Source organism: Miniopterus natalensis, chromosome 12 (genome assembly GCF_054644295.1).
Source record: "Miniopterus natalensis isolate mMinNat1 chromosome 12, mMinNat1.hap1, whole genome shotgun sequence".
NCBI classification, from domain to species: Eukaryota; Metazoa; Chordata; class Mammalia; order Chiroptera; family Miniopteridae; genus Miniopterus; species Miniopterus natalensis.
The window spans coordinates 70,746,789-70,773,448 of record NC_142092.1 but is presented as its reverse complement, the minus strand read 5'-3'; the positions used below and the strand labels follow the sequence as shown (position 1 = coordinate 70,773,448).

The 26,660-nt window shown below is 54.6% G+C and overlaps 2 protein-coding genes across 6 annotated transcripts in view; one reads left to right on the top strand and one right to left on the bottom strand.

Annotated features, from left to right (window-relative positions):
• The first annotated feature begins 250 nt into the window (after positions 1-250).
• On the top strand, positions 251-7,800 carry SPACA9 (sperm acrosome associated 9). Of its 2 annotated transcripts, XM_087823250.1 has the most exons (5): positions 251-364; positions 4,325-4,505; positions 6,083-6,285; positions 6,723-6,870; positions 7,734-7,785. In XM_087823250.1, the coding sequence occupies exons 2-5, from the start codon at positions 4,362-4,364 to the stop codon at positions 7,743-7,745; spliced, it is 507 nt and encodes a 168-aa protein (XP_087679376.1). In that variant the 5' UTR covers positions 251-364; positions 4,325-4,361; the 3' UTR covers positions 7,746-7,785. The 2 variants fall into 2 exon arrangements, with proteins under 2 accessions (XP_087679376.1, XP_087679375.1); XM_087823249.1 differs by having other exon boundaries at positions 6,723-7,800.
• Positions 7,801-11,141: 3,341 nt separating this feature from the next.
• The window catches only part of TSC1 (TSC complex subunit 1), a 44,543-nt gene continuing 29,024 nt past the window's right edge, over positions 11,142-26,660 (bottom strand). For 2 of the 4 annotated variants that reach the window (XM_016196589.2, XM_087822988.1), the window contains exons 12-23: positions 26,316-26,434; positions 24,059-24,128; positions 23,523-23,627; positions 22,711-23,269; positions 21,329-21,372; positions 20,580-20,746; positions 19,726-19,908; positions 18,800-18,910; positions 17,958-18,080; positions 15,007-15,194; positions 14,766-14,927; positions 11,142-13,889 (exon numbers count right to left, since the gene is read on the bottom strand). In XM_016196589.2, coding sequence (XP_016052075.2) covers positions 13,370-13,889; positions 14,766-14,927; positions 15,007-15,194; positions 17,958-18,080; positions 18,800-18,910; positions 19,726-19,908; positions 20,580-20,746; positions 21,329-21,372; positions 22,711-23,269; positions 23,523-23,627; positions 24,059-24,128; positions 26,316-26,434 — 2,351 coding nt within the window. In that variant the 3' untranslated portion in view covers positions 11,142-13,369. The remainder of the gene's footprint in view (positions 13,890-14,765; positions 14,928-15,006; positions 15,195-17,957; positions 18,081-18,799; positions 18,911-19,725; positions 19,909-20,579; positions 20,747-21,328; positions 21,373-22,710; positions 23,270-23,522; positions 23,628-24,058; positions 24,129-26,315; positions 26,435-26,660) is intronic. The other 2 variants (XM_087822990.1, XM_087822989.1) reach the window with 2 other exon arrangements.

Here is a 26,660-nt window from a genome sequence, read left to right as displayed (position 1 = left end):
CCGCCGTTGCTAAGGGCGCCGCTCCTGGCGTCATCCGCGGGCGCCGCTCCCTAGTGACCGCCGTCGCTAGGGGCGCCGCGGCACGTCATCGGCGCGCGCCGCGGGGCGGGGACTCGTGCTGCGGGCGAGCGCCTTCCCCGCCGGCCGCGCCCACCCTCGGGCGCGCTCAGGGGGCACCCGGGCCGCTCCCGGCCGCGGCCTCCGAGGGCCCGCGGTGTGCCCGGCGGGGGCCCCCCCCCCGTGCCGAGCCGCCGGACGACACCCCGAGGGTAAAGCGGATCCTGCTGCGGGTCCGCCGATGCTCCACGCCCAGATGTTCGGCTCCCTGGCCTCCGTTTCCCCATCTTTGGCATGAAGACTGGAGGTAGGGGAGGGAAGGGAGGCCACGGGGCGGCCCGAGGGCCGAGGGTCTCGCGGGAAACCCTCCGCCGAACTCGCCGCTTCCGAGCCCGGGAGCCCCGCCCGCGCCCCGGGGGCCACGTGGCCCGGTTGCTAGGCGACCGCGTCACAATCGGCGCGGCCCCGCCCCCTTCCCGCCGCCGCGTCCGCACCCTCCGGCCCACCGCGCCTTCCCGCCTCGGGGAGGGCCTGCGCGCCCCTCCCGGGCCCGACACCCGCGGGGCTCTCCGGCTCCGGGCGCTCAGAGCGCAGGCGGCTGCGGAGCGAGCGAGGTTAGGCCCCGGGGTTGGAAACGGGGGGCGGGCGGGGGTGCAGGCGGCCGCCGCTGCTGCCCCGGGGCCCGGAGGGGTGCGCGCCGTGGGGGTCGCGTGCACCCCGGGGAGACGGCGCCGGCCCTGCATTTGGGAGCTCGAGCTCTTGCGGTTCTCGGCGGGAGGCGCCGCCGTGGGCTCCGCGCTCCCCTGGGTGCCTGTGCGCGTGGGGGGGGTGCGTGTGGCCAGGTGGATACAGATCGCCCAGCGTGCGAATTCCGGGTGCACGCTTGCCAGCTGTGTGAGCCTGCCCTGTGCCCCTCTCTTCCCCTGGGAACTGGGGGTTCCGAAGTATTGGACAGGAACTGGCTTCTAGTAAGGGCGCACTGCGTAGGAGCTGCTCTTAGTATTATCTCATTTAATCTTTGCACCAACCCTGAGGACTGGGTACCTTCATTTCCGTCTTGCACATGAGAATTTGGAGGCTTGGAATGGTGAGAAATAGTTGTCTGAGTGACTTTGGGCGAGTCAGGTCCTCTTTCTGGGCCTTTTTCCCCCATTGGTGGTTGATCACAGAACATGAGAATCCAAAAGCCGCTCCAAGAGCCTCGAATCCAAATTCCCTCACCTTATAGCCGGATAAACTGAGGCCTAGAAAGGGAGAAACTGTTGGCCGAGGTCACCTGTTAATCAGACGCAGAGCCAGGGCTGGGAACCAGGTGTCCTGCCTCCCGGCCAAAGCCCTTCCCACCAGCCGGCTGCCCGGAGACTGGCCCTCCGACAGGAGAGGCTGAGTCCTGCCTCCCCCTCAGAAGCGCTTCCTCAAAGCGCACAGGCCTTGGTAGGCTTGTCAAACCCAACTGCAGAGACAGCCGGGGAAGAAAAGGAGGCCGCCTCCCCCCCGAACAAAGAACCCCACAACCAAGCCTGCAATTTGCACTGGAGACGTTCAGTTTGCTTCCTGGACATTTCTGAAATGACTTACCTTTCTCCTCATTTATTTTAAGCCCTAGGCGCTTTTCATACCACGATTTAATCTTCTTTAGCAGCCTAGAAAAATACAAATCAATTAAAGCCAAAAACCTATTGGGTAATCATTTTTTCCTTCCTCCCCCCCTCCCCCCCAGATCGAGAAGTGTCTGCACCCTGTGCCTTTCATCCCGGCTAATTTGGCTGCAGTGACTCTCGTTCAAGGGACGATCACTTTGGATAGCTTATTACAGCTCTTCTCACGACATTCCTGCTGTGCATGTCACAAGTCGCTAGGATCAAGAACCGAGTCAGTTTTTCTCTCAGGGGCTCTTGGGGCCACCAGCCGAGGTAGTGCTGTATCCCTGGAGGACTTGGCAGCCCCGGGAAGCCCCCGGAGGGTGGCAGGGAGCCAGGCGCACAGGGCAGCCCCTGAATGCTAGTCCCCGCTGCTTTGGAACGGGAACAGCGAGCGGGATCCTGGGGTCCGGCGGGTGCGTGGGCCCTGGCGGAGGGCTGGAGCATTTCAGGCCTTTGGTATCACACCCCCAAACCCCCAACCACAGTTGACCTTATGTCTCTGGTGGACCCTCTCAGAGGGAAGGAGGGAGATACTCGAGTTACGAGCCCAGACTTTATAAAGTCAGGCAGAGGTGAGCGGGGAAATGCTGGCTTGCTCGCTTCCCAGCATCTGTCACGTGGGGACAGCTGTGGTACCCTGTTCATGGGACTTGTGGTGGGGCGCGTCCAGGGTTTTCCTGGAGCCCCGTCGAGTAACCTGTGGTTATGAGGATCGGGGGTGGCGGGCGAGCCTTCCTGGCTCCGGTTGCGAGCTAGAGCACCTGCACTGCCCCCAGCCACCTCCTGCAAACGCCCCTTTGCATACTGTGCCCCCCCCCCCCGTTCCTGACACCCCATCCCACTTCTCTGCTCTATCTACGTTCCATTCACTGGTCCTCCTTGTCTGCCTCCGTCTCTAAAAGGTAGTTCCTGCAGGGTGGGGAATCTCACCTGTTTTGTTTAATGTCATAGCCCAGCACCCTAAATAGTGTCCTGCACACAGGGGACCCCCACTGCATCCCCTCCTGCCTGCCCACTTCAGAGACGGGAGGTGCTGAGTGCGGGGAGGTTGCCTGGCCCTGGACCAGCCAGTCCCCAGTGGAGCTGCGCTGCTCTGTTGGCAAACACAGGCGCCATGGCTCCCGGGGTGGACTCGGGCCACTGCCGCTGAAGTGCGCTCCATTCTGTTTACAGTGGACCCACTCGGGTTTACGGGGCCAACTGTCAGGGTCCCTTCGGGTGCGGCTCCTTTATGGCAGCCTGGCTGCGTTTCAGCTCCCTGCCCAGGACTCGGCTGTGTCTCCCAGCCCTCCCAGGTTCTCTGACTTACTGCTCCCATCGAGGCTCGGAGGCCATCCTCTGGTCTGTCCTCCTTGCGTTTCCTTTCATCCCCGACACCATCTCCTCTTGCCACAGGGACGGCCTCCCTGGCGCCAGCCCTGCTCTGGGCTCGAGGTGCTGAGGGACACACAGAAGGAAGTGCCTCCCAGCTCCAACCTGTCCTCACACCTCTCCACCTGGGACCTACCGGGAAGCCTGGAAAGTGTCCTTCCCCATGTCCTTCCCTTGTAGCATCTCACTCGGGTCCTCCCTCCCTCGCAGCCTCCTCTGACCCTGCTCACGTGGGGCACATCCAGGCCTGGGGTCCAGGTGTGCTGGTCCAGGGGTGCGGGGTCGGCGGTGTGGCAGCTTCGAGGATGCTGGTTAGCTGTCAGGAAGCCTGGGGTCAGGGGGTCCGTGGCACAGGTTTGCTGTGACATCCTGGACATGAGCCCCCTCCCCCCAAAGTAAAGGGGAGTTCATCTGCTGAAGTCCCTTCTAACTCTTACCATTCCACAAATCTGTGACCTGGAGCATTTGGTGTGTGCTCAGCAAAATTATGATGTCACGGAGGGGAGAACCCATAGCCTTTCTGCTCCCAGGGCAGATTCTAGAGGCGCTGCGGACCGCCTGGACCGCACGAGACAGTGAGGCACCAGGAGAGAGCTCTGCCCTCGGCAGTCACATTCCCAGTCAGGGTCATCCTGCAGTTAGCAGGAGGCAGGGAGGAGGGGCCCGGGCAAACCGGAATCAGGGCCCTGCCCCGACCAGAGCTGGGAAGGCGCAGCCCAGTGCCGACCCTTCCTGTGCTTGGTCCACCGGAAAGAATCCCACCAACTGCAGTGGCCGATGTTTTAAAACAATTTGAGTCCAAGCTGATAGAATCAGGTTTTACATGCTGTGGCACATTCCCTGATCCCAGTTCTCACTGACACCACAGGGAGGCACTGGAGGCTGTGCCGGGGTGTGTGTGTGAGAGAGAGAGAGAGAAAGAGAGACCCACCGTCTGGAAAGACTGGAAACCAGAGAAATTCTTATCCACAGTGGAGGGAAGGAAGTCATATTTTACCACAAAGAATGTGTCCTTCCGGGATAAACGGGTTTGGGCCAGGCTCAGCTCTCTCGTGGGCAGCCTGGGGGGTCTTGCACGGGAGGGCTCATTCCCTTCTCTGCAGAACGGGGGTGACTGCTGTAGTCCCTGCCCTCCAGGTGGTGGGGACCGCATGCAGCACTCCGCCAGGAGGGCCATGCACCCAGCACCCGACTGCAGAGCTGCGTCCGCGCCTGGGCCCTGGGCCCTCAGTGCTCCCGTCTGCCTCCCACAGGCTCCCGCTCTCCAGGGGGTGAGCCCAGGGGAGAACCATGAACGAGGCGAAGGAGTCCCTCCGGAGCATCGAGCAGAAGTACAAGCTGTTCCAGCAGCAGCAGTTCACCTTCGTGGCGGCGCTGGAGCACTGCCGGGAGAACGCCCACGACAAGATCCGGCCCATCGCCAGCATCGAGCAGGTGAGGGCAGGGGCAGGATCCTGGGCCCCGCCAGGCCAGAGATTCCCGGGCGGCAGCAGGCCCGGCCCTCGCCTGAATGATGAGAAAACTGAGGCCGAGAGAGAGGAAGCATGCTCGTGCCAGAATCAGGATTCAGATCCTGGCTGGGGGGACGAGCCGTACATTCTTTCCCTCGCCACGCGTGGGAGCCACTATAGCAAAGCATTAAAAATGTGGGCTCAAGACTCAGCCGGCCAGGGCTTACATCCCAGCTCTACCCCAGGCCACCTCCGTGACCTTGGGCCAGTGGCTTGCCCCTCTGTGCCTCAGTTTCCTCATCTGTAAAGTGAGAAGGCTCAGTGGAGGCTTTTGTAACAGCGGCCCCACAGTCTGACCCTCCATCTGAAGTGTCGGCTCTCCACCCTCACCCTGCCCTCCGAAGGTCGGGCGCACACCACAGGCGGCCAGGGGCGCTGCTCTGTTGTGGTTACAGCACATCGCTCCGCTCCGGGCGGGCGGGCGGGCGCGGAGGGTGTCAGCCTCTGCCCCCCGCAAAGCTACGGCGCTGGGGAAGGGACACTTCAGGCAACTGGTTTGGAAAGACATCCGCTAGCAAGAGCTGGCAACCGGTGACAGCAGGAAGCCCGGGGTTCGACTTAGAGCCTTATGGGTGCTGGAGGTGGTGGGGGTGCTGGTGCCACCAGATCGTGGAGAGTGGGGGAACCATCTGACAGAAGTGGGTCGGGAATGCCGCCTGGATGGAGCCAGTTCCTTTCCGGCAAAGGTCAGTCCTCCCACCCTTGCCTGACCTCAGATCCAGAGTCACTGGGTGGAGCCAGGTCACTCCGGAGAGACAGTCCCCTGAGCCAGGAGGGAACCCCTTACACCCCCCCAGGAAAGGAGTTGAAAGTAGGTCAGCTGTTCCGTCTTCCGAGCGTCTTCCGGCCCTGTTCCGAGGCTGTTTCCCACTTTGGGTCTGCGGCACACTCTCCGCAGGGCTAGTCGGGTTGGAGGTTGAAGAGCTTCACCTCCCAGAGGTGGCCCGTCTGTGGTGTGAGGTAAAGAGTGGTTTTCTCACGTGGGTGGTCATTTTCCCCAGCTCCACTGACTGGCTGTCCCTCCTTTCTCTGCCTTGGACACACAGGACAGAACTGCAAAGGATGTCAGTCCGGGTGGCCCTGCCAACAGTCGTCTGAGCGGGACTGTGGCATGAAAAGTCGGGGCCGTAGGCCCTGGCTTAGGCCTGTGGGGACTGGCGAGGGCGCGAGCTGACAGCCGAGGCGGGCTCGGTACCTCACCGCCCTGAGCCTCCCCTGCTCATCTGCACAGCGGGGGTTTAAAAGCTGCCCAGGTGTAGGGTTTAGGTGAGGAGGGAGTGACGCTGGGCCTGCAAAGCATTCTGCGGTGCCTGGGACACTCAACTGCGTTAGCGCCATTAGCTCTGTACGGTGCTCTCTGTGCGAATGCTCCAGCATGGCTGGCATCTCGCCGCTGGCCCTGGGCGGCGCGGAGGGCACGGCGGGGCTCCTGGAGGCCTGCCCCTAAGGCAGGGCCGGGCTGCGGCCGGCCTCGCTCACGCCACGGCGCCGGCCCGGCAGGTGCAGAGCTACATGGAACACTACTGCAACAACTCCACGGACCGCCGCATCCTGCTCATGTTCCTGGACATCTGCACGGAGCTCAGCAGGCTCTGCCAGAACTTCGAAGCCCTGCACTCGGGCACCCCGGTCACCAACAACTTCCTCGACAAGTGTAAAACCTTTGTGAGCCAGAGCAACGACTTGAGCAGCCTGAGAGCAAAGTAAGTCACTCTGGCCCTATTCCTGAGGCCTCGGCCTATGCGTGTGGGCAGGGGGGAAGAGGAGGGGCCTCTGCTGAGAGGGCCGGTGAGCCCGAACTGATGAAGCCGGTGGGAAATCCCAGGCCCTAATTCTGAGCCCTGGGGATCCACTGCCCAAAGTCCCAAATTCTCAAGGAAGCTGCTGAGACATTAGGGCAGGAACAGTCACGGGGACGCAGCATATTCTGAAGCTATTAGAGGCGTCCACAGCCCTTCACCCGGGTTCTACAAATCTCCCTCACACCGGGGGCCCCGAACCGGGAGCCGGCTTGGGCGCACAGTGCTAAAACCTCCCAGGCGATTCTGCTGGGAGGTCAGGATCAAAACGCCCGCATGAGGTCTGGCGTGTGGCGAGTCGCTGGGGTGGGGGCTCACCCAGCCCCCTTGCTGCCCTGCAGGTATCCTCACGACGTGGTGAACCACCTGAGCTGTGACGAGGCCAGGAACCACTACGGGGGCGTGGTCAGCCTCATTCCCATTGTCCTGGATCTAATGAAAGAGTGGATCGCCCACTCGGAGAAGCTGCCCCGCAAAGCGCTGCAGCATGTGAGTGAGCCCCAGACACGCCAGGACGCCACCGCGGCGGCTGCTCTGCCTCCCCTGACCAAAGGCGCCCGGCCTTGCTTAGGAAAACACCAGTGTGGGCAGCTCACGAAAGACAGCCCCAAGCCCCGGGGGGAAGGCAAAGGGTGTTCAAAACCTCCCTGGAGACCACCTGGTGGGAAACTGTAACCCAGAGCCCGTGGCCTGTCTGCCCGTCCGGACCCAGTGCCAGGCCCATGGGGACTGTCACTAAACCCGGTTTCACTGGTGGATCCATTTTCACTGGCACCCATAGTCCCTGCCGCTCGTTAACCCCAAAGGAGCTGCCCCATCTGTTCCTGAGACCCTCGCGCCCTCCCTCGCTCTAACGTCTAACTTTCCCTCGCCTCTCAGGGCAGGCTCTGTGCCCATGGAGAGGAGCCCCACTTTCGGAGTGGTTGGTAGTGTCCCAGGGAGGATGGGAAAGAGCGAGGCTGACTGCGCGGCCGTCCTCTTGGAGCTCCCGCCCAGCGCGCCCTCGCCAGGCTGAGCGGGAGCCAGGAGGCCGCAGTGGGACCTGCTGGGAGGCGCGGCTCTTGGCGGGACGGGGCTGCCCTGGCTTCCAGGCTGCTGCGGGTCAGCATGCTGAGCGCCCTCAGTGGGACCAGGTCTCTGGACCAAAGCCCAAGGGAACGAGCCCTTCCTTCCTTCCTTCCTTCCGCCTTTACTTGGGAGAGGGAGACTGAGAGACGCTGGAGGGTCTCTCATCTGGGCTCCTGTGCAGGGCAGTTACCTGGTCTTCATGAGCGAGGCCCAGACGTGTGAAATGTGTCACCAGCTCCGAGCTTGCCAGGAGTCCTATCTGACTGTTGGCTTTTCCTTCACAGGGGGCGACTTAGCTTCTGTATTCTTGCTTCCTCGGGGGCTAACGTCAAGAATAAAAGTGTTCTACTACCTGTGTGCCTGGCGTGGTCTCCTGGGATTTATCCCTAAAGAAAGCCACATTTATCCTGAGACCCCAAGGACACTGGGCAGTGGCCTCACCAGTGAAACGGCTAGCACAGAGCAGCCACTAGACAGGAGCACATCTGCCAAAGACGCACAGAAGGCCGCGGCTACCCCTCCTGTGTTAGAGACCTACCCAGACAGGGACACCTGCATTCTCCAAACAAAACGAAAAGCTGCCACCTCTGAGTCTTTGTCTCAAAGGAACTGCTTCCACCCTTAAAACAGGCAGAGCAGACCCCTTTCCAGGGGGCAGCAGGTGGAGCTACACTGCAGGTGGAGCTACACTGCAGGTGGAGCTCTTAGTCCCTGGTACTGTCCCAAGATGTCCCAAGCAAGAGATAGTAAGGCCAGGACCACTCTAACCATTTTTTAGAGGCAGTTTCCACCTCCGTCCCCACCCCCATGGCACAGGGCCCGCTTCCTCCCACATTCCCAGGCACGGGAAAGTGCTGCATGCCAGCTCTTGATAGGTTCAGTGTCCCTGGGCTCCACCAAAGGGCTGCATTAAGCCCACTGTGCCAGCCAACCGTTAGGGACACAAGTGGGCCCCAGGCTGGACACAGTGCAGCCCAGTAAGCAACCTGTGAGTTTTCTCATAGCCGTGACTCAAGTCAACTCCCACAGACACACCAGAAGGCCACTCTTTGGGGAAAGGGCATGAATTGGAGGCAGGTAATTTTGAGGATTTGTGGCTGTTTGCCAGAACAAAAATGATCTCACAGAATAAAGCCAGGTTCTGACACTTGTCGGCACTCTCCTCTGCACCCGGAGGTAACCAGCCTCCCCAGACCCTGAGTTTTTCCCATCTCTGGATGAGTCCCTCAGGGGCAACAGGAGCCACTCGCAGCAGCACAGCATAGTGCAAAACGATAAATTTTTATTTGTTCACAGTTAAACACAAGCAACTGCCTTGACGTTTTAGAACATTCTAAGGACAGCAAACCCTTTGGATTCCAGTCCCCACTCACTGAGATTGTACCATTTCCTCCTGCTGGTCACGCTGATGGCATCTGATGCGGATTGTGTGACATGCTTTTTTAATCGAGGCGGGAAGGTTTAAACCTTTTGACGAGATGACTTTTTAAAATTTAACTAAAAGCAGTCAGTTTAAAAAATCTGTTTTTCAGTGATGGGACCCCTCCCCTGCAGGCTGGCTGCACACGCTTGATCCATGATTGAGTTATAAAACCAGGTCTATGTCAGCAAAATCTGTTCCTCCATAAGGTGTCTGTGGTCCGTGGGCGCCTTCTGAAAAGTGATCACTGATTCTTCCTAGTGCAAAATGCCTGGCTGCCTTTGATAAGCCAGTGTCAGCTGCACAGAGCAGTACCCTACCCTCCTGTCCAAACACTGCGCTGAGGTGGGAGGGGAGGGGGTCTCAAATTCTTGGGTCTCCTCTAAAAGACTTATTCCAATGGGTCAACCAGCTTACTAAGCCCAGAGGATGGACAATTTTGTGGGAAGGGGAGGCAAGGAGAGGGAAACGGAAACGAGGGCGGGGGGAGCTCCTGTCTTCAATAACTCGTTTCAAGGCTGAAAGCAGTCGTGGGCGCAGGTGCTCAACTGTCCCAAGCAAGTGTCCCGTGTAGCTCCCGCCACTCTCAGGAGAGCATGTAAGGACCGAGGGATGGTGTGGAAAAGACTGAAACAGCTCTCCCTGGGCACATCAGAGTCATGGCCAGAGACACGAGCCACCTGGGGACAAGGGTCACAGCAGCAGCCTGGGGCCAGGCCCCGACCTCAGACCTCAACTGGTTTTTTCACCTCTGGAGAAAAGCTTAGTCGAGTGCAATCAAATCCTTAGGGGGGGCGGGAGCATGTGTCATAGAGCTCTGGATGTAAACAGACACACGAACATCTTTAGACTGGGTGTACTGTCCAATACGCACTGTTGGTCAGTTTTAAAGCATGTACCTAGGGTAAAAATGCGGCAGAGGAAGACGTGCTGATCTGGGCCATCCCACAAGACAGCTGTCCCCATGGGGACACACTCCTGGGCGGGACTGGGCTGCTGCAGGGACCACTCTCAGTCCCCACACAAGGTGGCGGCGTCAGCTTGGGGCTGAGCCCTCACTCTACCCAAACCCTCCGTAAACCTGTCCACACTTCCCACACCTCCTAGTGTGCGCACTTAGGAAACTGGGTATCTAAGCAGTACTTTCATCTGTTCTTCGGTATCTCCTCCCGGCTTCATTGGTCTGTTCTATCTAGTATTTAGTCAGAGCACGTTCCTTAGTTTCTACACAGAAACACCCACAGCCGTGCGGCCCAGCTCACAGGTCCTCTCAACACCACGAGCACATCATTCGTCATCCTCTACGCAGCTGCTAGTTTAATCTTTCTCAACAAGAACACCCACTGGAGGCTCCACGTGCTATTGCAAATGGGGACTGCGGGTTTGGAGCTGCTTCCGGCTGTCCTGATCTGCCCTGTGCTGTGTGGCCTCTCTGGCCAAGGCGGCACATGGGCTAATTTTTCCAAAGGCCAGGGGCGTCTGGGACCTGATCCTGGGCTTTAACAGCTTACCTTCCAGGAAGAGTTTGGACTATTTCCCCGAGGACAGTACGTATATTCTGGTTCACAAAGCAGCATATCTGTCGTTTCTCTCCACTCAGAGCCTAACAACTGTCAGCAGCTTATTCCCAAAGGTTCAGCAGTTTTCTTTCCTGAAAAACTCTGAACAGCCTGGGGAGGCCACGTCTACCACCCACCTTATAGAGCTGGTCACCGTCTCCCAGGAGAGCTCTGAAACCTCTCAACCCAAGAAATGGCCTTTCTCTCCCACCTTTGGACTTCAGTCCGTTTTCCTACTCATGACCAGTATTTCTCCCAACCCCACAGTAATGGGTTTTTTACGTGTTTCGGCAGAACCTTGTCAAAGCCTTTTAAATCCCTAAATTCGTGTCTGACACAGATCGGAGCGCTACCTGTAGCGGATTCAGGGACGCACCTCCCTGTGGAGACCATGCTGCGGTCTCCTCTCCCGCCCACCCAGTGATACTGTAGTGCTCCTCTTATAAATCCCCTGCTGCCCCAGCAGCGGCCTCTTATCTTCTCGGGGTCTGTGCTGACCCTGGTCAGTGTCAAGGGGGACCAGGACACTGCCACAGCACTGGGGCAGGCAACAAGCTCGGTGGCTGGATAGAGACCCCCCAGCCCAGCCCAGCCCAGCCCAGCCCAGCCCAGCCCAGCCCAGCCCATGTGAGCACCACAAGCGCCCGTCAGCCCAGGATCTGCCAGGGACACTGACTCTCCTGTGCCTCTGCCTCCCTGCCCCTGGGCCTGGCCGATTCTCAGGACTGCCTCTGGGTCAGCCTCCCACCCTGAAGAATGCTAGCTCGCTGCAGCAGCCTTGGCTGGCCTGCTGACTCCTGGCAGGTTTATCCGTTCCAAACCAAACAAAACTGAGGACTGAGGCCTTTGCAACACAAAAGCCTAAATTGTTAGGCTGGGCCACTTCCACATGACTCCAGGCCTGATCCCAGCGTTGGCTGAATAAAACCCATGGTCACCTGGAACCCAGAGGGGACTGAGCGCAGCTCTGCAGGCTCAGCCATAGCTGTGAAGCTGAGCAGACAGCACCCAGGCTGCAGGAGCTTGCCAGGGCCCTGGCACAGAGACTGCCTTGGAGCCTCAGCCCAGTTCATCACGCTGCCTCCTCCTCCTGTATTTTTACAATCTGCCCATTTTAAAAACTGTTTTCCTTTCTTCCCATGGGCCTCCTTGTCTCTGCCAGTCAGCCAGGGGAAACACTGTGACTAAGGCGCCTGAAGTCTCGATCTCCTGGACGGGAGCAGGGTTAACATTCAGAACTGTCTCGACAGCGACCCTGTAACACTTTCTCCTCTCTGAATCTGTTTGCTTTCCTTTTCTAAATCTGAACTAGGCAACCAGAACGTATTTGACCTTTAGCTTTCCTCTGGACACAAAGGATTAAATGGGTGGTGTGACACTCCGCGTGGGACACCCCGTGGGAGGGTGTCGCCGTGCCTGCTGACAGCCTTCGCAGGCTGGGGTGGGTCAGTCACGCCCGCACACCGTCCCAGGGAGGCCTCCTGCCCACACAGCTGTGCTGGCGCAGTCTCTCAGCCGGCCCGTGCTGAGGGATGCCAGGACACGCTCTAAGGTTTCGTACCATCACTGGTCTTTTTCCTCCTTGAGGCTGAACCTTCTGTACTGTAACCCTAAGAACAGAAAGAGAAACTGGGTTCGCCAGCTCTTTCCCAGCCTCTCCTCGCCTCAGCCGGAACACCAGGCAAGAATTCTTAGGCTTCTAGCGTTTATTTCAGGAGCATCTGTGGAGTTTGGTTCTCTGCCACCACCAGTGTTGCAGCTGGTGTCACCTTTCCTGAGCACACATGTGCGACACCCATGGGTCCCCAGCAGCCAGCCTCTGACAGAACTCACCAGGACCCTGATGGGAGATGCTCTGCCATCACCAACATGTGGGAGGGCAGCAGGCCCCTCAAAGTCAGAATTGGTGTAAAAAGCTGTTACCTTTTTGGTGGCCTAGAACCTACTTTAGTGAGGCAACTCTGAAGCCTGAGAAACAATGGTCACTAAGCTTTGAAAAAACTCTGTGGCCCGTCAGAGCCGTCCTGCTGGAACACCACGAAGCTGACACAGAGGCACCCGGGACACACAGGGAACACGCAGACAGCTACCTCAGGCTCGGCCAGCACAGCCCTGCCCGGAGGGCAGCTCCTTGCCCACACGTGTTTCTCGGGTAATTGCCCACATCACAGCCCTTCCGTTCTGCAGACAGCAGGTTTACTCCACACACCAGCCTGTGGTCAGACCAGTACCAGCTTTCGAGCAAACACCAAATAAATAAGAGGTAGTGGGGAGGGGACAGAGCATTCACAAAAGGGACTATGTCTCCACAGTGCCAGCTCTAGACTTTTCCAACAACAGGCCTCTGTTCACGAGAACTTCTTAGGAAGCTTATCAGAGCCGCCAGAAGAATGTAAGGGTGACCGACCCATCATTTTCTAACCCACTGCTTTAGATGCTGAACCTCAGAACCAAAAGCAGCGAAAAAGTCTCCTGTAAAAGTATTCATGAGATGTCAGCTTAGCATGCTACCTCCTCTGAGAGGGCCAACAGATTACTTGCGTGCCACCTGTCACCTGGCTAACGGGAGCCAGCCCAGCTATCTGAACTTTAGGGAGCAGAGAGTGGTGTGTTAGACTCAGAGAAATTTGGCCTCATATTGCACTGGTTCAAAGGACACAACCTTGGAGGGGCAGGGGAAGAAAATAAAGCTACTGAGGAATGCAAACTGGCCCTCGGTTAGTACACACTGCTAAGTCAATGGCGGGGGGGGGGAGGCATTTCAATGCCAGATCCAAAAACCGTTCCACATTCAGGAAGTTGTCAAAAGGACCTCCTTCCATCCCACTTCTGCCGCGTGAGCCAGCCACTCAAACCCTGGGAATAGGAAAGCTTGGAAACGGCACCACACCTCCTGGTCTATGCCAGCAGCACGCAAGTTAACACTGATTGGCCACCACCCTTAGCTGTGTTCCTGATGAGTCTCGTTGTAGTCCATGATACGCAGCTGTCCAACACTGTCCAGGTTCGGGGGAGATGGGTGTGGGCCGTCGGGGCTCAGGGGAGTCTTGGCTTCCACGCCCGCGTCTTTGCCCAGTTCTGTCTTTAGAGTCTCAGAAAGGCTGCTCACGCCATCCTCATCACACTGGCTCTCACTCTTATTACGAAATAACTCTCGAGCCTTCATGCCCAGGAAGCTTTTTGAACTAGGAAGTGAGCCAACCGTCGTGGGGATGCTGGTGGAGGGCTCGCCCACGGTAGTTTCCCACCGACTGCTGAACGGGCCTGCCCTCTGGTTCGGGGGCTTCTCAGGGGTGGAGAGCTGGCTGCTGCTGCTGCTGCTGCTGCCCCCGCCGCCTCTGCTTCCACCCCCACCTCGGGTGCTGCCCGGTCTGGGGGGCTTGGTCTCACCGTTGTGGCCAGATGCCTCCTCACTGTGCCCTGCCACAGAATCCGAGCAGCTGTCATTATAACAGTCAAGCCTGCAACAAACCCAGGAGGAGAAAAGCAGGTGGTGACTGTGGTGTCCATGTCTGGGAGGGAGGGTGCGCACACTGACCCTGACCCCTGCCAGCCCACGATGGGGGTGCGCACACTGACCCTGACCCCTGCCAGCCCACGATGGGGGTGCGCACACTGACCCTGACCCCTGCCAGCCCACGATGGGGGTGCGCACACTGACCCTGACCCCTGCCAGCCCACGATGGGGGTGCGCACACTGACCCTGACCCCTGCCAGCCCACGATGGGGGTGCGCACACTGACCCTGACCCCTGCCAGCCCACGATGGGGGTGCGCACACTGACCCTGACCCCTGCCAGCCCACGATGGGGGTGCGCACACTGACCCTGACACCTGCCAGCCCACGATGGGGGTGCGCACACTGACCCTGACCCCTGCCAGCCCACGATGGGGGTGCGCACACTGACCCTGACCCCTGCCAGCCCACGATGGGGGTGCGCACACTGACCCTGACCTCTGCGAGCCCATGATGGGGGTGCGCACACTGACCCTGACCCCTGCCAGCCCATGATGGGGGTGCGCACACTGACCCTGACCTCTGCGAGCCCGCTCCACATTTACAACAGAGGACTCAAGCATGAGATCTCCTCAGGGGACAACTAGGGACATGAGATGCAATCTTAAATATGGACTCTTCCCGTGACCATAGCAAGGGATTTGGGGCCCAGGAAAGGGAACATGGGGAGATCACTGGGCGTCCTGGGGAAAGAGGTGTCTGGGGCTCTCTGAAACCGACAGAGCCCGCCTGCTGCAATCGCTTCTAACTTGTATCACGCAGTCCTCATTCCGTCAGTGGCACCAATGGCAAGGCCATTGACGCCCACCCTTTGCTCCTACCTTTCTTCTGCTGCTTCCGCTGCTTCTGTTTTCTCATCTTCAAGGTTTTTCAGGAGGCCATCTTTCTCCAGCCTGCCATATAAGTCTAAGATCTCCAACTCAAACACCTGGGTGATGCGTTTCTGAGCCTCATACCTGCTCTCTGCGGCCTGCAGCTGTCCTCTGAAAAGACAGGCCAGCAGCATGTGGGAAACCCCACATCACACACACACCACCCAAGAACCTCTTCCATGAAAGTTACCTTGCTTGGAGTTTGACATCCTCTAAATATTTCTTCTGTTCCAAAAGAAGGTGGTCTTTCTTGGCCAGTTGAGATTCCAGTTCCAAAATCCGTTTCTGAGAGGTGTCAAGCCTCTGATTCTGCTGGAGCACATGGCTTCTGTGTTTTTCGAGTTCTTTCCGATATGCAGCTTTCATCATTTCCACTTCCTAAAAGAGGGGCTGGAGTCAGTGGCTTCTGGCAATGACCATGCCACGTCCACCTGGAGAAACCAAGGTAGCGAGCACTAAGAAGGGACTGCAGCGTAGTGCGAGCAGGAACATACACTGGTACAAAGCTCCGGAAAGTGAGCTGGCAGGAAGCGCTAACCTAGGGATCCTTCCTTGAAATCTATCCCAAAGGAAATAATTTCAAATATGAATAGACATTCTGACACAAAAAGAATCATCACAGCATATTTAGAAGAGCGAAAAACTAGAAACTATTAGGTCTACTGTCAGGGAAATAGTTAAGTAAATTAAAGTATGTCTTATATTTGTAAGCTTTTTAAAATGATATATATTAGTAAGAGATAAAAAGCAGACTATATATATAAACCATGTGAACAGTGTGATTGACTATGTAAACATATTCACAAAACACCAACGGGAGAGACGCTGACCTGCGGGTGTCCTTTCGGCACAGGGAAGGAGGGCCCTTTGTTTCCCTGCCTATTCTCCCTCTGTTCAGACCAGCTGAGAGAACACAACAGGCTGAGCAGGTCTCTTGCAAAGCAACACCTGCAGCAGAGGTGCCCTGACAGGGGTGTCACTCATGCCAGGCAATGACTGGCCAGCCACGGTGGGACCAGTTGAAACCCCAGAGGTGGCGGACACTAATGCTCAGGAAGGACGCTGGAGGGTCCTTTCCCAACAAGCACATGCTACATATGCTGTGTTTACTGTGGTGAAATATGCACAACAAAATTTACCAGGTTTGTTTTTTTAAAAAGATAATAAATAAGAGGCAGGTCGAGGAGCTCCCTCAAAGGCATCCCAGGCTCAAGATGGCCAGTACGACCAGCGCTTCCTCAGCAGGGGCTGCAATTGTCTGGAGCTCAGAACTGGGAGCCAGATAACATGGCTGTTCCAGCTGTGCCTCTCAGCCCAGACGTTGGCACCGGTCAGTGAAGAGATCAGACTTTGTCATAAATGATGGCAGTGATTTATGGACAAACAGACAAAGCACTGAACCAGGCACGTCCATGTGCTTTCACACACCCTCACACCCACTCTTACAACCACCACATTAGGCACTGCGCCCCTCACCCACTGGCCATTCTGTGCCTGACTGAACAAGGGGAAGCCCAGCTCTTGGTCCGGGGCAAACCCTGATGGGCACAAGGCAATGACTGTCTACAGAAGGGCACACGACACCATCCTGGCCGATAGCAAGGGTGGGAAGTCTGGTAGACAGTTCCTGGGGAAGGTTTCCTTGCAGAGAGACCTGCAGGAAGTAATGCTCTCCCTTCCACAGGACATCACGGCATCCACCTGTGGCAGCGGTAACTGGCACACACCTTGCAACCATGAGTACAGCTAACCCAAGGCAAGGCTGACAGGATAGGCCACAAAGTGAGAGGAGTGGAAAGAGCCAGACTCCCTGATGCTGTCTCTATACTTCTGATTTGACCAACCGGGAACTGTGAGAAACATCAATCAACTACCTCATGTACCAGCCTTGACCGGGGATTGAACCCGCAACCTCGGTATGTGCCCCGACCGGGAATCGAACTCATGACCCTTTGGTGCATGGGATGATGCTCTAACCAACTGAGCCACATTGGTTAGGGCCAGTTTAGTGTTTGTTGCTGCTGCTTACAAATGAAGGCATCGTGCTACCAGGCGTATGAACTGTGGAACAGCCCAGAGAGGACGGGGGCACGCTGGAGGCTCTGGGGTGTATGAACTGTGGAACAGCCCAGAGAGGACGGGGGCACGCTGGAGGCTCTGGGGTGTATGAACTGTGGAACAGCCCAGAGAGGACGGGGGCACGCTGGAGGCTCTGGTGCACAAGTGTTCAGGCCACAGGCGGCACCACAGAAGCAGATCACCTGTGCTCCTCTCAGGAGACATCAGGTCTGCATTTAAGCAAACTTTTCAGAGGTTCTCTTGTCCCACAGGTGTGCTTCCCACTTTCTTTTTCCAGAGCCATTATACTTCCAAAGTAAGTGATGGCTGGTTCCAGAGGAAGTTCTGCATGTAACTTCCTTCTGAAGGGATCTGAGCTGAGCGCAGAGGGCTGAGGAGTGCTCCACTATGAAAACTACGCCTCTCTGGTTCTAAGACACTGTACTAAGCGCAAGCACAGCACGCCTACCAAGGAAGCTGTGTGTGACGGAGAAGTCAGTGACAGGAAACATCTGAGCATGTGCTATTAAAATCCATTCCTCACTCAGTCCCTAACATCACCCGAGGCTATTTATAAAGTGACATGAAACTTCTGTTTCAACACCACTGTGAGGCCCTAATTAACGTTAAGATTGTCCCAATGCTGGCCTCATTGCCAGCATTGAACCACCACCTGCTGAAACTAAATTCAACATGAAAAGGAAGAAAAATATGAGTACCAGCACACAGCCAGTCCTGAGAGGCACAGAACAGGCCTGGCTGCATCCCCTCCCTCCCTCCCTCCGCCCGCCCCTCCCCTGTAAAAGAGGTGTGGGTAATAGAAGAGAAACACCTTGATCACCTCCTGATCAGTTACCGGCAAGTGCTCTCACTCACACCTGCCTCAATTTCAAAGTAACCCAACTAGGGGAACAGGCTCACATGATGGCTGAGAAATGCCTGTATCGCTAGGCCAGGGAGGGCTGGAGATGGACACAAGGACCACAGCACCATCTTCTAGGCAATGATTCATAAAGCCACTCTGAACTGCCGCAGACACACCACCTGGGTCCTGTGAGCGGCTGGCCCCCGCACCCGGCCTACCTTTGTGGTGTCTGAATGCTTGTTCTGCAGTTGCTCCAAATACAGCTCGTTGACCTCCCCGAGAACCAGCAGCTGCCTGTTCAGAAACTCCATCTGCTGTTGGACTGACTCACTGTTTGAGAGCTGAGCAAAACACATGAATAAGCCATGAAAGATTCGACAAAACACAACTGCCAAGTGGCCATCAGGGAATGAGCCAGAAGTAGGCCGTTTCAGTGCGAGGGCAGAGACGACTACTCCCACAGTTTTCAATCCCCTGATACACGCTGGAGCAAAGAAAGGCATCCAGGGACAATGAAAATCGACAGAAATGCACTTCAAAATGGAGCCGGCAAAGGGGAAGAGGTACCCATGCCCACATCAAAGGTGGCCACTCCAGGACGCCTAGAGAAGATGGGTATGGGCAGGACCACAGCAGGGACATTCGGTTCTGGCAGTAAAGGCCCAGGGAAGACTCACCGCTCTTGACTAAGCGATTCCTAGCAGTGCAGTGAATCCCAAAGAGAGAGGGATCACAGCTCCAAACTCTGAACAAACTTCGCACATTTACGCAAACACAGTGTGGAGGACCTCCTGGGACATGCACAGGTGAGGGCAAGGGCCAGTGGTCCCTGCTGTGGAGACCGTCCTGTACACACAGGTGTTTAGCAATACCTGGCACCTGCCCACTCCATGTCAGTAACACCAACAATGTCTCCAGATTTTGCCAAATGCCCCCTGGGGGGAAGGGGCTGACTCCCTCCCTCACACTGACACACCCACCTGAAGGAGTGACGTATCTGTCCCCTCTGAAGGAGCGTCAGCAGTACTGGGAGGACAGCTCAGCTCGCCCCACGTCTTACCTTCTGAGACACCTGGCTGAGCAGCAGCTCTGTGTGGCACACCTTGCTGTTGGCCTTCTTCAGTTCCAGGCGCAGCTCTGCCACCATGTTCCTGAAGTCCTCCAGTTTTGTCTGTCCAAAGAGATGCCATGTGGTCAGAGTGCCAGCAGGCCCGCTCCCAGAGAGCCACCAGATCCTGGTTCCTCGGTGGCCCATCAGGAATTAATTCTTAGTTTTAAAAAGCAAGTTATGGTGGGTTTCTGACTTCCTAATTTGTTAACAAAGGGATAAAAGGCCCCAGTTCCCAAACTGCACCAAAGAATCCTGGGGCCATGCAGTCAACTCCCAGGAACCTTGCAGGACAGTTTATTTTTGAGGGAAACACAGTGCCATCTGCTGGTCATTGTGTGCACTACTGGCTGGAGGTTCAGTTTCAGGAAGAAGTGTCCCTGCCCTTGGATGACGCCATCTCTTTGCAAAGGTGAGCTTCAGTTGGTCAAAGTGCTAAAAACCCCCAGGGGGAAACCAGTGTGAAAGAGGAAATGAGGGTGATTCCAGGGTCTGAAACTCTGTGCAGTGCCCAAAAGGTGTACACATAGCATTGGTAAGCAATTGTGTCATTTAAAAATGAATTTAAATTTTTAAATTTATGTATATTATTTCAAACAGCTACTAAGGTGTCAGAACAACTACTCACTAAGTTGTTTAGATCTGCTTAATAAGCAGATTTTCAGGTGTTTGTTTTGGCTGCAGAGTACCAGGAAAAAATTATTGAAACGTTGAGGGACCTATGAACCAAGAGAGCTGGGGACCTCTGCCCTAAATAAAATGGACCTGCCATGAGATCCAGCAGCTGTGGTTTCCGAGAGGAAAGGGTTCACCTCCAGTACGATGAGCAAGGTGCTGCGTGCCCTCTCCGGTGGACTGCCAGGCGTGGCAGTGCGTACCTGCAGTTCCTGGCTCTGGTTGTAGAACTCTTCACGGTCATGCTGCAGCTGTCTGATCTGGCTGTGCAGCTGGGTGACCACCGTGTCTCGCTGCTCCTGGAGCTGGCTGTATCTGGCCTGTTCTTTCTGCAGACTAACCTTCCATATCTGGATGTCTTTCTCTTGTAACTTCAACTGGTCTTTCTAGCAGAGACCAAAGATGTCATCATTTTAGCTGCCTTCCAACATGGGCAGTGATACTCAAGTTCAAATGCAAACATTTCATCTAAAGTCTTAGCTACCCTGTAACTAACAACAGACCTAGAACCTGACCGCTTGCTACTGTCTAACTGGGCTTTAACTCCAGAGTTACCAAGTTTCACATTAGCAAAGGTCACTAAAGTGATGCACATTAATGAACGCTCACCCTGCGCCAGGCACTAAGCAAGTGCTGCTATTCCTCTCATGTTACACACCAGGTAGCAGGCTGCAGGGGGCTGACTTACTTTCCTAAGTGGCAGAGCCAGGGTCCAATCTCCAGGTCTAACTGGCTTCACAACTGTGCCGTAAGGATTTAGCCATAAAACAGCTTCAGCAGAGCTGGTCTCATATTTGGAGAAACAAAATAATCTTTTGACCCTGTTTCATAGTAGCCAATTACAAACATACAAAAAAATCAGTTGTTCCCACAGTTTCCAAGAACTGCAAGGGAGCTCAGAGACACGGCCAATCACGTGTTAACCTCAGAGATAAGGTGGGCTGCCCAAGCCACACCAGTGAGCAAAGCAAGGCAGGGAACTCTGACTCGGCTCAGGGCTGCTCTTTACAGGCAAGGAATGACCACCACCCCGCCACCTGCCCCCCACCACACTCACCATCGCAGCGTTGTGCTCCTCCAGAGCCGCTGCTCTGATCACCCTGCGGAGGAGACGCCTGTTCCGGACAGCATGCTGCTGCCTTTTAAAACGCTCATAGAGCAACTGGTTGTGCAGTAAAAGCAACTGGTTACGGAGGGTGCGGATCTCATCTGAGGGAGGAGAGCCTGATTTTAAAGCAGAGGGAGGGTGGCAGAGATGCCTTTTACATATCGTTCAATCAAGCCCCCGCCCGTGGTCTCTTAGCTTAAGAAATCAATTCTTTAAGAAACGAGTTGCCGCTCACTTGTCAAACCACTTGGTTCCCTGCACCAGTCATTCATTAGGAGACAAGGAAGCATTTACCACTTATCTCCCTTTACAGGATCACAACGGGCATAATGTGGGGTGACTCCTTGAGAGCATTCTTTATTTTCCCCCACAAACTGGACCCATATGCATGCACTTCTGAGATTCCTTTTCTTCCTTCCCTGGTATGTTTTCCCCCAAGAACTCTAACAGTACCATTTACTGCACTTGGAAGCTGGGAGTGAGGTCTGCACTTTTTACAATTCTACTGCCAAGTGCATGGTCTTTGACACTTTTCAAAAACAGGAAATGCTGACTTTGCAACACTTGAGATACTCTTTAGCCAAGCAGACAGAGGGGCTGGAACAGTAGCAAAGGGGAGATGTTTCCTATAGGGCACCTCCCAAAGGCAACAAGCAGGATCGTGTGGGCTGGATTTGGAGCTAAAGTAACAACTTTACCTCCAAAGTGGGTCCAGTCGACAGACTTGCTGGGTAAAGACAACCTAGGAAGAAAGTTTTTGAATCACAAAGTTACCAATCTTACCTAGAAGAAACTTATCTGGAATTTTCACTGTGGCAAGGTTAGGTCACTTTCTTGTGGCATAAGAAAGTCTCCAACTGCGAGTCCACGGTGAAGTCAGCGGAGGAGCCTTACAGGCCACTCAAGGGCCAGTGCCCCAGGATGTGCACCCAAGTCTCTGGTGTGAAAAGGCCCAACGCTGAGCTCACTCTGCGGCCTGCATGTTCTGCTCAGATCTCCAAGGACTGGTGACCGAACACGCTGAGAGCTACCTGCTTTCAACCCTCTATTGAAATACATGAGGAGTAGCTCTGGGTTATGAAGCTCCTGTCACCCAAGTTTAAGGAAAAATCAGGTAATTTACCTGGGCCTATTACACTGGATTTCATTAAAAAAGAGATCTTAGTCCTGGCAGGTGTGGCTCAGTTGGTTAGAGCGTCATGTTGTGCACCAGAAGGTTGAAGGTTTGATTCCCAGTCAGGGAGGCATATGGAGGCGACTGATCAATGTTTCTATCCCACATCAATGTTTCTTTCTCCCCTCTCTCTCTCTCCCTCTTTCCCTCCTTCCTGCCCTCTCTAAAATCAATCTTTAAAAAGAGAGCGATCTTAAATACCGCAATCTCTGTCGTGTTCTACTTTAGATGATCACACAGAAGAAAAATGAAAAACTAACATTCCCCAAGAGCCTATTGAGAAATGGCAGAGGATTCAAACTTCCCTTACCCTTTCCTTGGACATCCTTTGAAAAGAGTAATAAAAGTCAGACACACACACAAAAAAAAGTCAGACAAGAAAAAAAAGAGAAAAAAATTTAAAAAATAAAAGGTTGTAAAGTGTCTCAGATCTAAGAAACCACGTGCGCCATCCTGGGGGAGGGGCCACATGAACTTGCACCAAAAGGCTGTAAATTTTATCTTCTACCTAATGAGCTGTGACAGCAAACAGAAAAACCACCCATAGCTAGACAGACAGGGACCCTGTGACAAACATTCCTATACTTGAAATACCATAACCTCACCCTCCAATTCTGAGAGCAAGTGTGGAAGCCTCTGAACTTCCTCAGAGTGCAGTGGACAAATGGCCCACGTAAAGAGAGAAAGACTCGTGTTAAAATGGGACATCTTATAAGGGCTGACCAGTTCAGTGTGCACGTCTAGAGGACACACACAGTCATGTACAAAAAGGCAGCCGGATGGAGGGATGTCTGACCAAACAGGAGGAGCAGCGGCTCCCAGATGGAGCATGATGGTCTGCACCCTCCCGAGTTCTGATCCCACATACAACTGACACTGTGGAAGACTGGAGCCCACGCACCTTACCTGCTCAGCTCTTTGCTGTGTGCATCAGCACCCTGCTGGATCAGCCTGTCCAGTACCTCCAGCGGGGAGGCAGAGGGTGTGCAGTCTTCCTCTACATTTCCTGGTGCTTTCTTTAATAGTTCCTCAGTCTTCTTGCTGACAAAATGATGGGCAGTCTTTGGCAATGCCACCTCGAAAAGATGATCGTAGGGGGGAGGCTGCCTACTTCCAAAGCCCACGCCTCTCTGAGAAGGAATTTTGCAAGGGCTGGGAGTGAGGATGCTGGTCTCCAGAGGCGTCTGGCGCTCCCTGCTCCCGGCAGGGCTCTCGTCGGCGCCCCCACAGGGCAGCTCTATGGGAGTAAAGGCTTGCTTTGGTGTGTCAGGCCCAGGCTTGTCCAGCGAGGAGTTCAGAGGCTCGGGGTGCACACTGGCGCCCTGAGCGCTGGAGACGGCTGACGGGGTCTTCCTCGGACAGCCCAGGAAGCTATCTTGGTAGAAGGGAGAGTCAAAGCCTCCTCGAGGAACCAGAGGCTCAGCGTCAGCCGTCGTGATCTCAGAAAGTTCTTTAGATATCGCCGCTAAGGGGAGGGAGGGCGACAGACACACCACAGTAAGAAGGCGATCCGGGCAGGGCCAGGCAGTGGGGTGGCAGGCTGCTGTGTGCCACCCAGAGGGAAAGACAGAAAGCGGCATCCCTTTACTTGGCACTGGGCCCAGAATAAAAGTCCCATCCTTTTCCCCGAAGCAAGCCTGGGAGTGTAGACTCTAAGCCTGGTTTCAGGGTTTTACCATCTCCTACAACCTCTAGGCCCAGGACCCCATGGCTCTTACCTTCCTCTTTATCTTTCTCAATGCTGTCTTCTTCAGAGGCCAGGTCGCCTAAGAACCCTGGAAGATCACTGAGAGTGACGGAACCCTTGCTGGCAGGGAGTTCTTCTAAAGAGAAACAGACAATTCAAGTCAAAGGAACACGCTGGAAGCTGCCACACCGTGCAACTGCTGCCGCCACCACGGAGGACGCCGTGGTGAACAGAAAGGCCAGGAACAGCTGTCCCAAGGCCGCTACAGAGAGCTAAGCACTACCAATCCTCTCACTGAAGGTGCCAAAAACTAACCCCACAGGAAACAAAATTCTCCGTTCTCAACACTCAAGAGACCAGATAAAACTGCAGCTTGGCCAGCTCAACACGTAGGTACTTCACTGTGATACTTAAAAACTGCATCTGCCGTTACCATCAGGCTGGCATTTAGATTAAGCACACAATTCGCTACCTCCAGGCCTCAGTGTTCACACTATTCCCGAATCTCCCTATTTCCACGAGGAGACAGGAGAGACAAGCGAGGCCTGACATCGCGCGGGACATTACCTAGTCCTCGGTCGCTGGGGATATGGTGTTGTCTGTGCAGACAGGGCCTGGCCGATTCCGTTCTCTCCTCCTGAAAAGGTAAGGTACCGCTTACATCACAGGGCAAGGCTGAGGACATGTCCCCAGGTGTAAAAGAAATATCCCAAATAGCTACACTTTTAGTAGATATTAAAGGGATGTAAAGGGTTCACCAACTGTTTGGTCTCAGGATGCCTTGATAGTCTTAAAAATTATTGAGAATCCCAAGAATTTTTTTTATGTGGTCATATCCAGTGACAGTTATGGGATTAGAAACTGAAAGACGAATTTAAACTATTTTCATTACTCAAAAATAATAAATCCCTTGCATGTAAACATAAGTAACATGTACTTTTATGAAAAAAAATCTGTATTTCCCCATGCAAGAATGGACGAGTGAGGAGAGCGCAGCTGATTTACATTGTTGCAAGTTGAACACCTGGCTGAATGGAAGAAAGCTGGGCTCTCCTGTCTGCCTCTGCCTGCAATCTGTTGCGATATGGTATTCTGGATAAAGCATTTGAAGAAAATCCCAGGCCCCACAGATGAGCAGTGGTAAGAAGCAGATGTATGTTAAGACTCTGCCGATAGACCTTACCGGGGCTAGCCATCTTTCACACTGCACCCAAACCCGACGGTTATTTCCTACAGGTGAGTCATGACATGAAATCTGAAGCCACGGCAGTTCACCTTCCACACGGTGTGTATCCACTAGTCTGCCTCTACCTGAACGCACCTTCCACCTGTGTGAGGCTGCAAGATCGCAGTGCGGGCATTTAGCAAATACTGGCTCACCAAGTTACGCATACGCTGCAACATTTCACTAGATGACGCAGAAAACTCAACTCAGGAACCAGACACTTCAATCTCCTCGTGAAAGTCTACAGGAAGCTACCACTGGTGGTGGCCGAACCAGTATTTTAATATTCTAATTTCGCCTGAAAGGTGAATTTATCATCGGCAACAAATACTGTGTTATTTATCTTGAAGTGACAGGCTCAGTTTGTCTTTTAACTAACTGCCAGACATGCTCAGTTCTGAATAACCGCAGTAAGTCAGCCAAATGCTCTTTAAACTAAAACTGGCGCCCAGCCGGGCATGGCTCAGCGGTTGAGTGTCGCCCTAGGATCCAGGCGATCGGGGTTCGATTCCCAGTCAGGGCACATGCCTGGGTTGCGGGCTCAATCAATGACTCTCTGTGTTTCTGTCTCTCTCCCTCTCCTTTCCTCTCTCTGAAATCAATAAAGATATGTTAAATAAATAAATAATCATAAAATAAAATAAAATAAAATAAAATAAAATAAAATAAAATAAAATAAAATAAAATAAAATAAAATAAAATAAAATAAAATAAAATAAAATAAAATAAAATAAAATAAAAAACTGGCGAGCCCCGCCGGGTGTGGCTCAGCGGTTGAGCATTGACCTAGGATTCAGGAGACAGCGGCTTGATTCCCGGTCAGGGCACATGCCCGGGCTGCGGGCTCCATCCCCCGTCGGGGGCGTGCAGGAGGCAGCCAACCCATGACTCTCTCATCATTGATGTTTCTATCTCTCTCTCCCTCTCCTTTCCTCTCTCTGAAATCAATGAAGATATATTTTTAAAAATAAATAAAATAAAACTAGCACTTCATAAAGAAAAGCAGCTCGGACAGCTCTCAGTTCGGACGCTTGCGTGTTGCCCCAGCTACCAGCACGGCGGGTGTGCAACGAAGTGCTTTGTGGGTTTTCCATCTTCCATCACAGTAATAACACACATACACGTTCCCAAGGGCCAATATATAATAAAACTAAAAACCTCCACCTCTTTCCATAGAACACTCAAGTTAGTTTTTTTGGTCTGTTTGTTTCCTTTTCTTCTTTTAAAATGAAAAAACATGCCGAGGAATAAGCCTGATGGCCCCCAGGACAGGCAGGTGCCTGTTCTGATTCATGCTGAGGGGCCAGCCAGCCCCCACCAGTTTCTATACCATGAGTTCAACGCAGTCAAGGGGAAAGACAGCTTAGTGTGACTGTGACTGTGACAGCACTTCTGACCCTGTGGGTTCCCTGGAAGGGCTTCAGGATGCCGAGTCAGCTGATACCACCTGGAGAGCTGCTGGCTGGTCTATTTCCAATTGTTCTGTTTAAATCCATCACATTTTAGGTTGAAGCTCTATCTGGCATGATGGGCTTCACAAAGTGAGCGTGGGAGCGAGCAGTCGCTGTGCCTGGGCAGAACCACAGACCTCGAGCCTACCTTCCTGGGGGGCGTGGCTGTGGGCTGTGGGAGTGGAACGTGCACGCAGTCATCCGAATGGCAGGGTGGGGCTGGAGGAGGGGAGGTTGCTGGGGTTCCCGAGGGAGTTCCTTTTCCACCTGCTCAGAGACAAGGACAGAACACACACAGTCCCGAAGTCCAATTATTAGAAAAGCTGCCGAATTATTATCAGCTTATTACTGCGAAGAAAGCTGCTAGAGTTAGCTTTTTGGGGAACTAGGCTAGTCTTTTTTTTAGGTTCACTTAACATGCTCTGGAAGCCCCAGAGTTTTAAGTATCAACATCATGTTTACTACAGTAAGTCCCCCAGACTCACTATCAGAT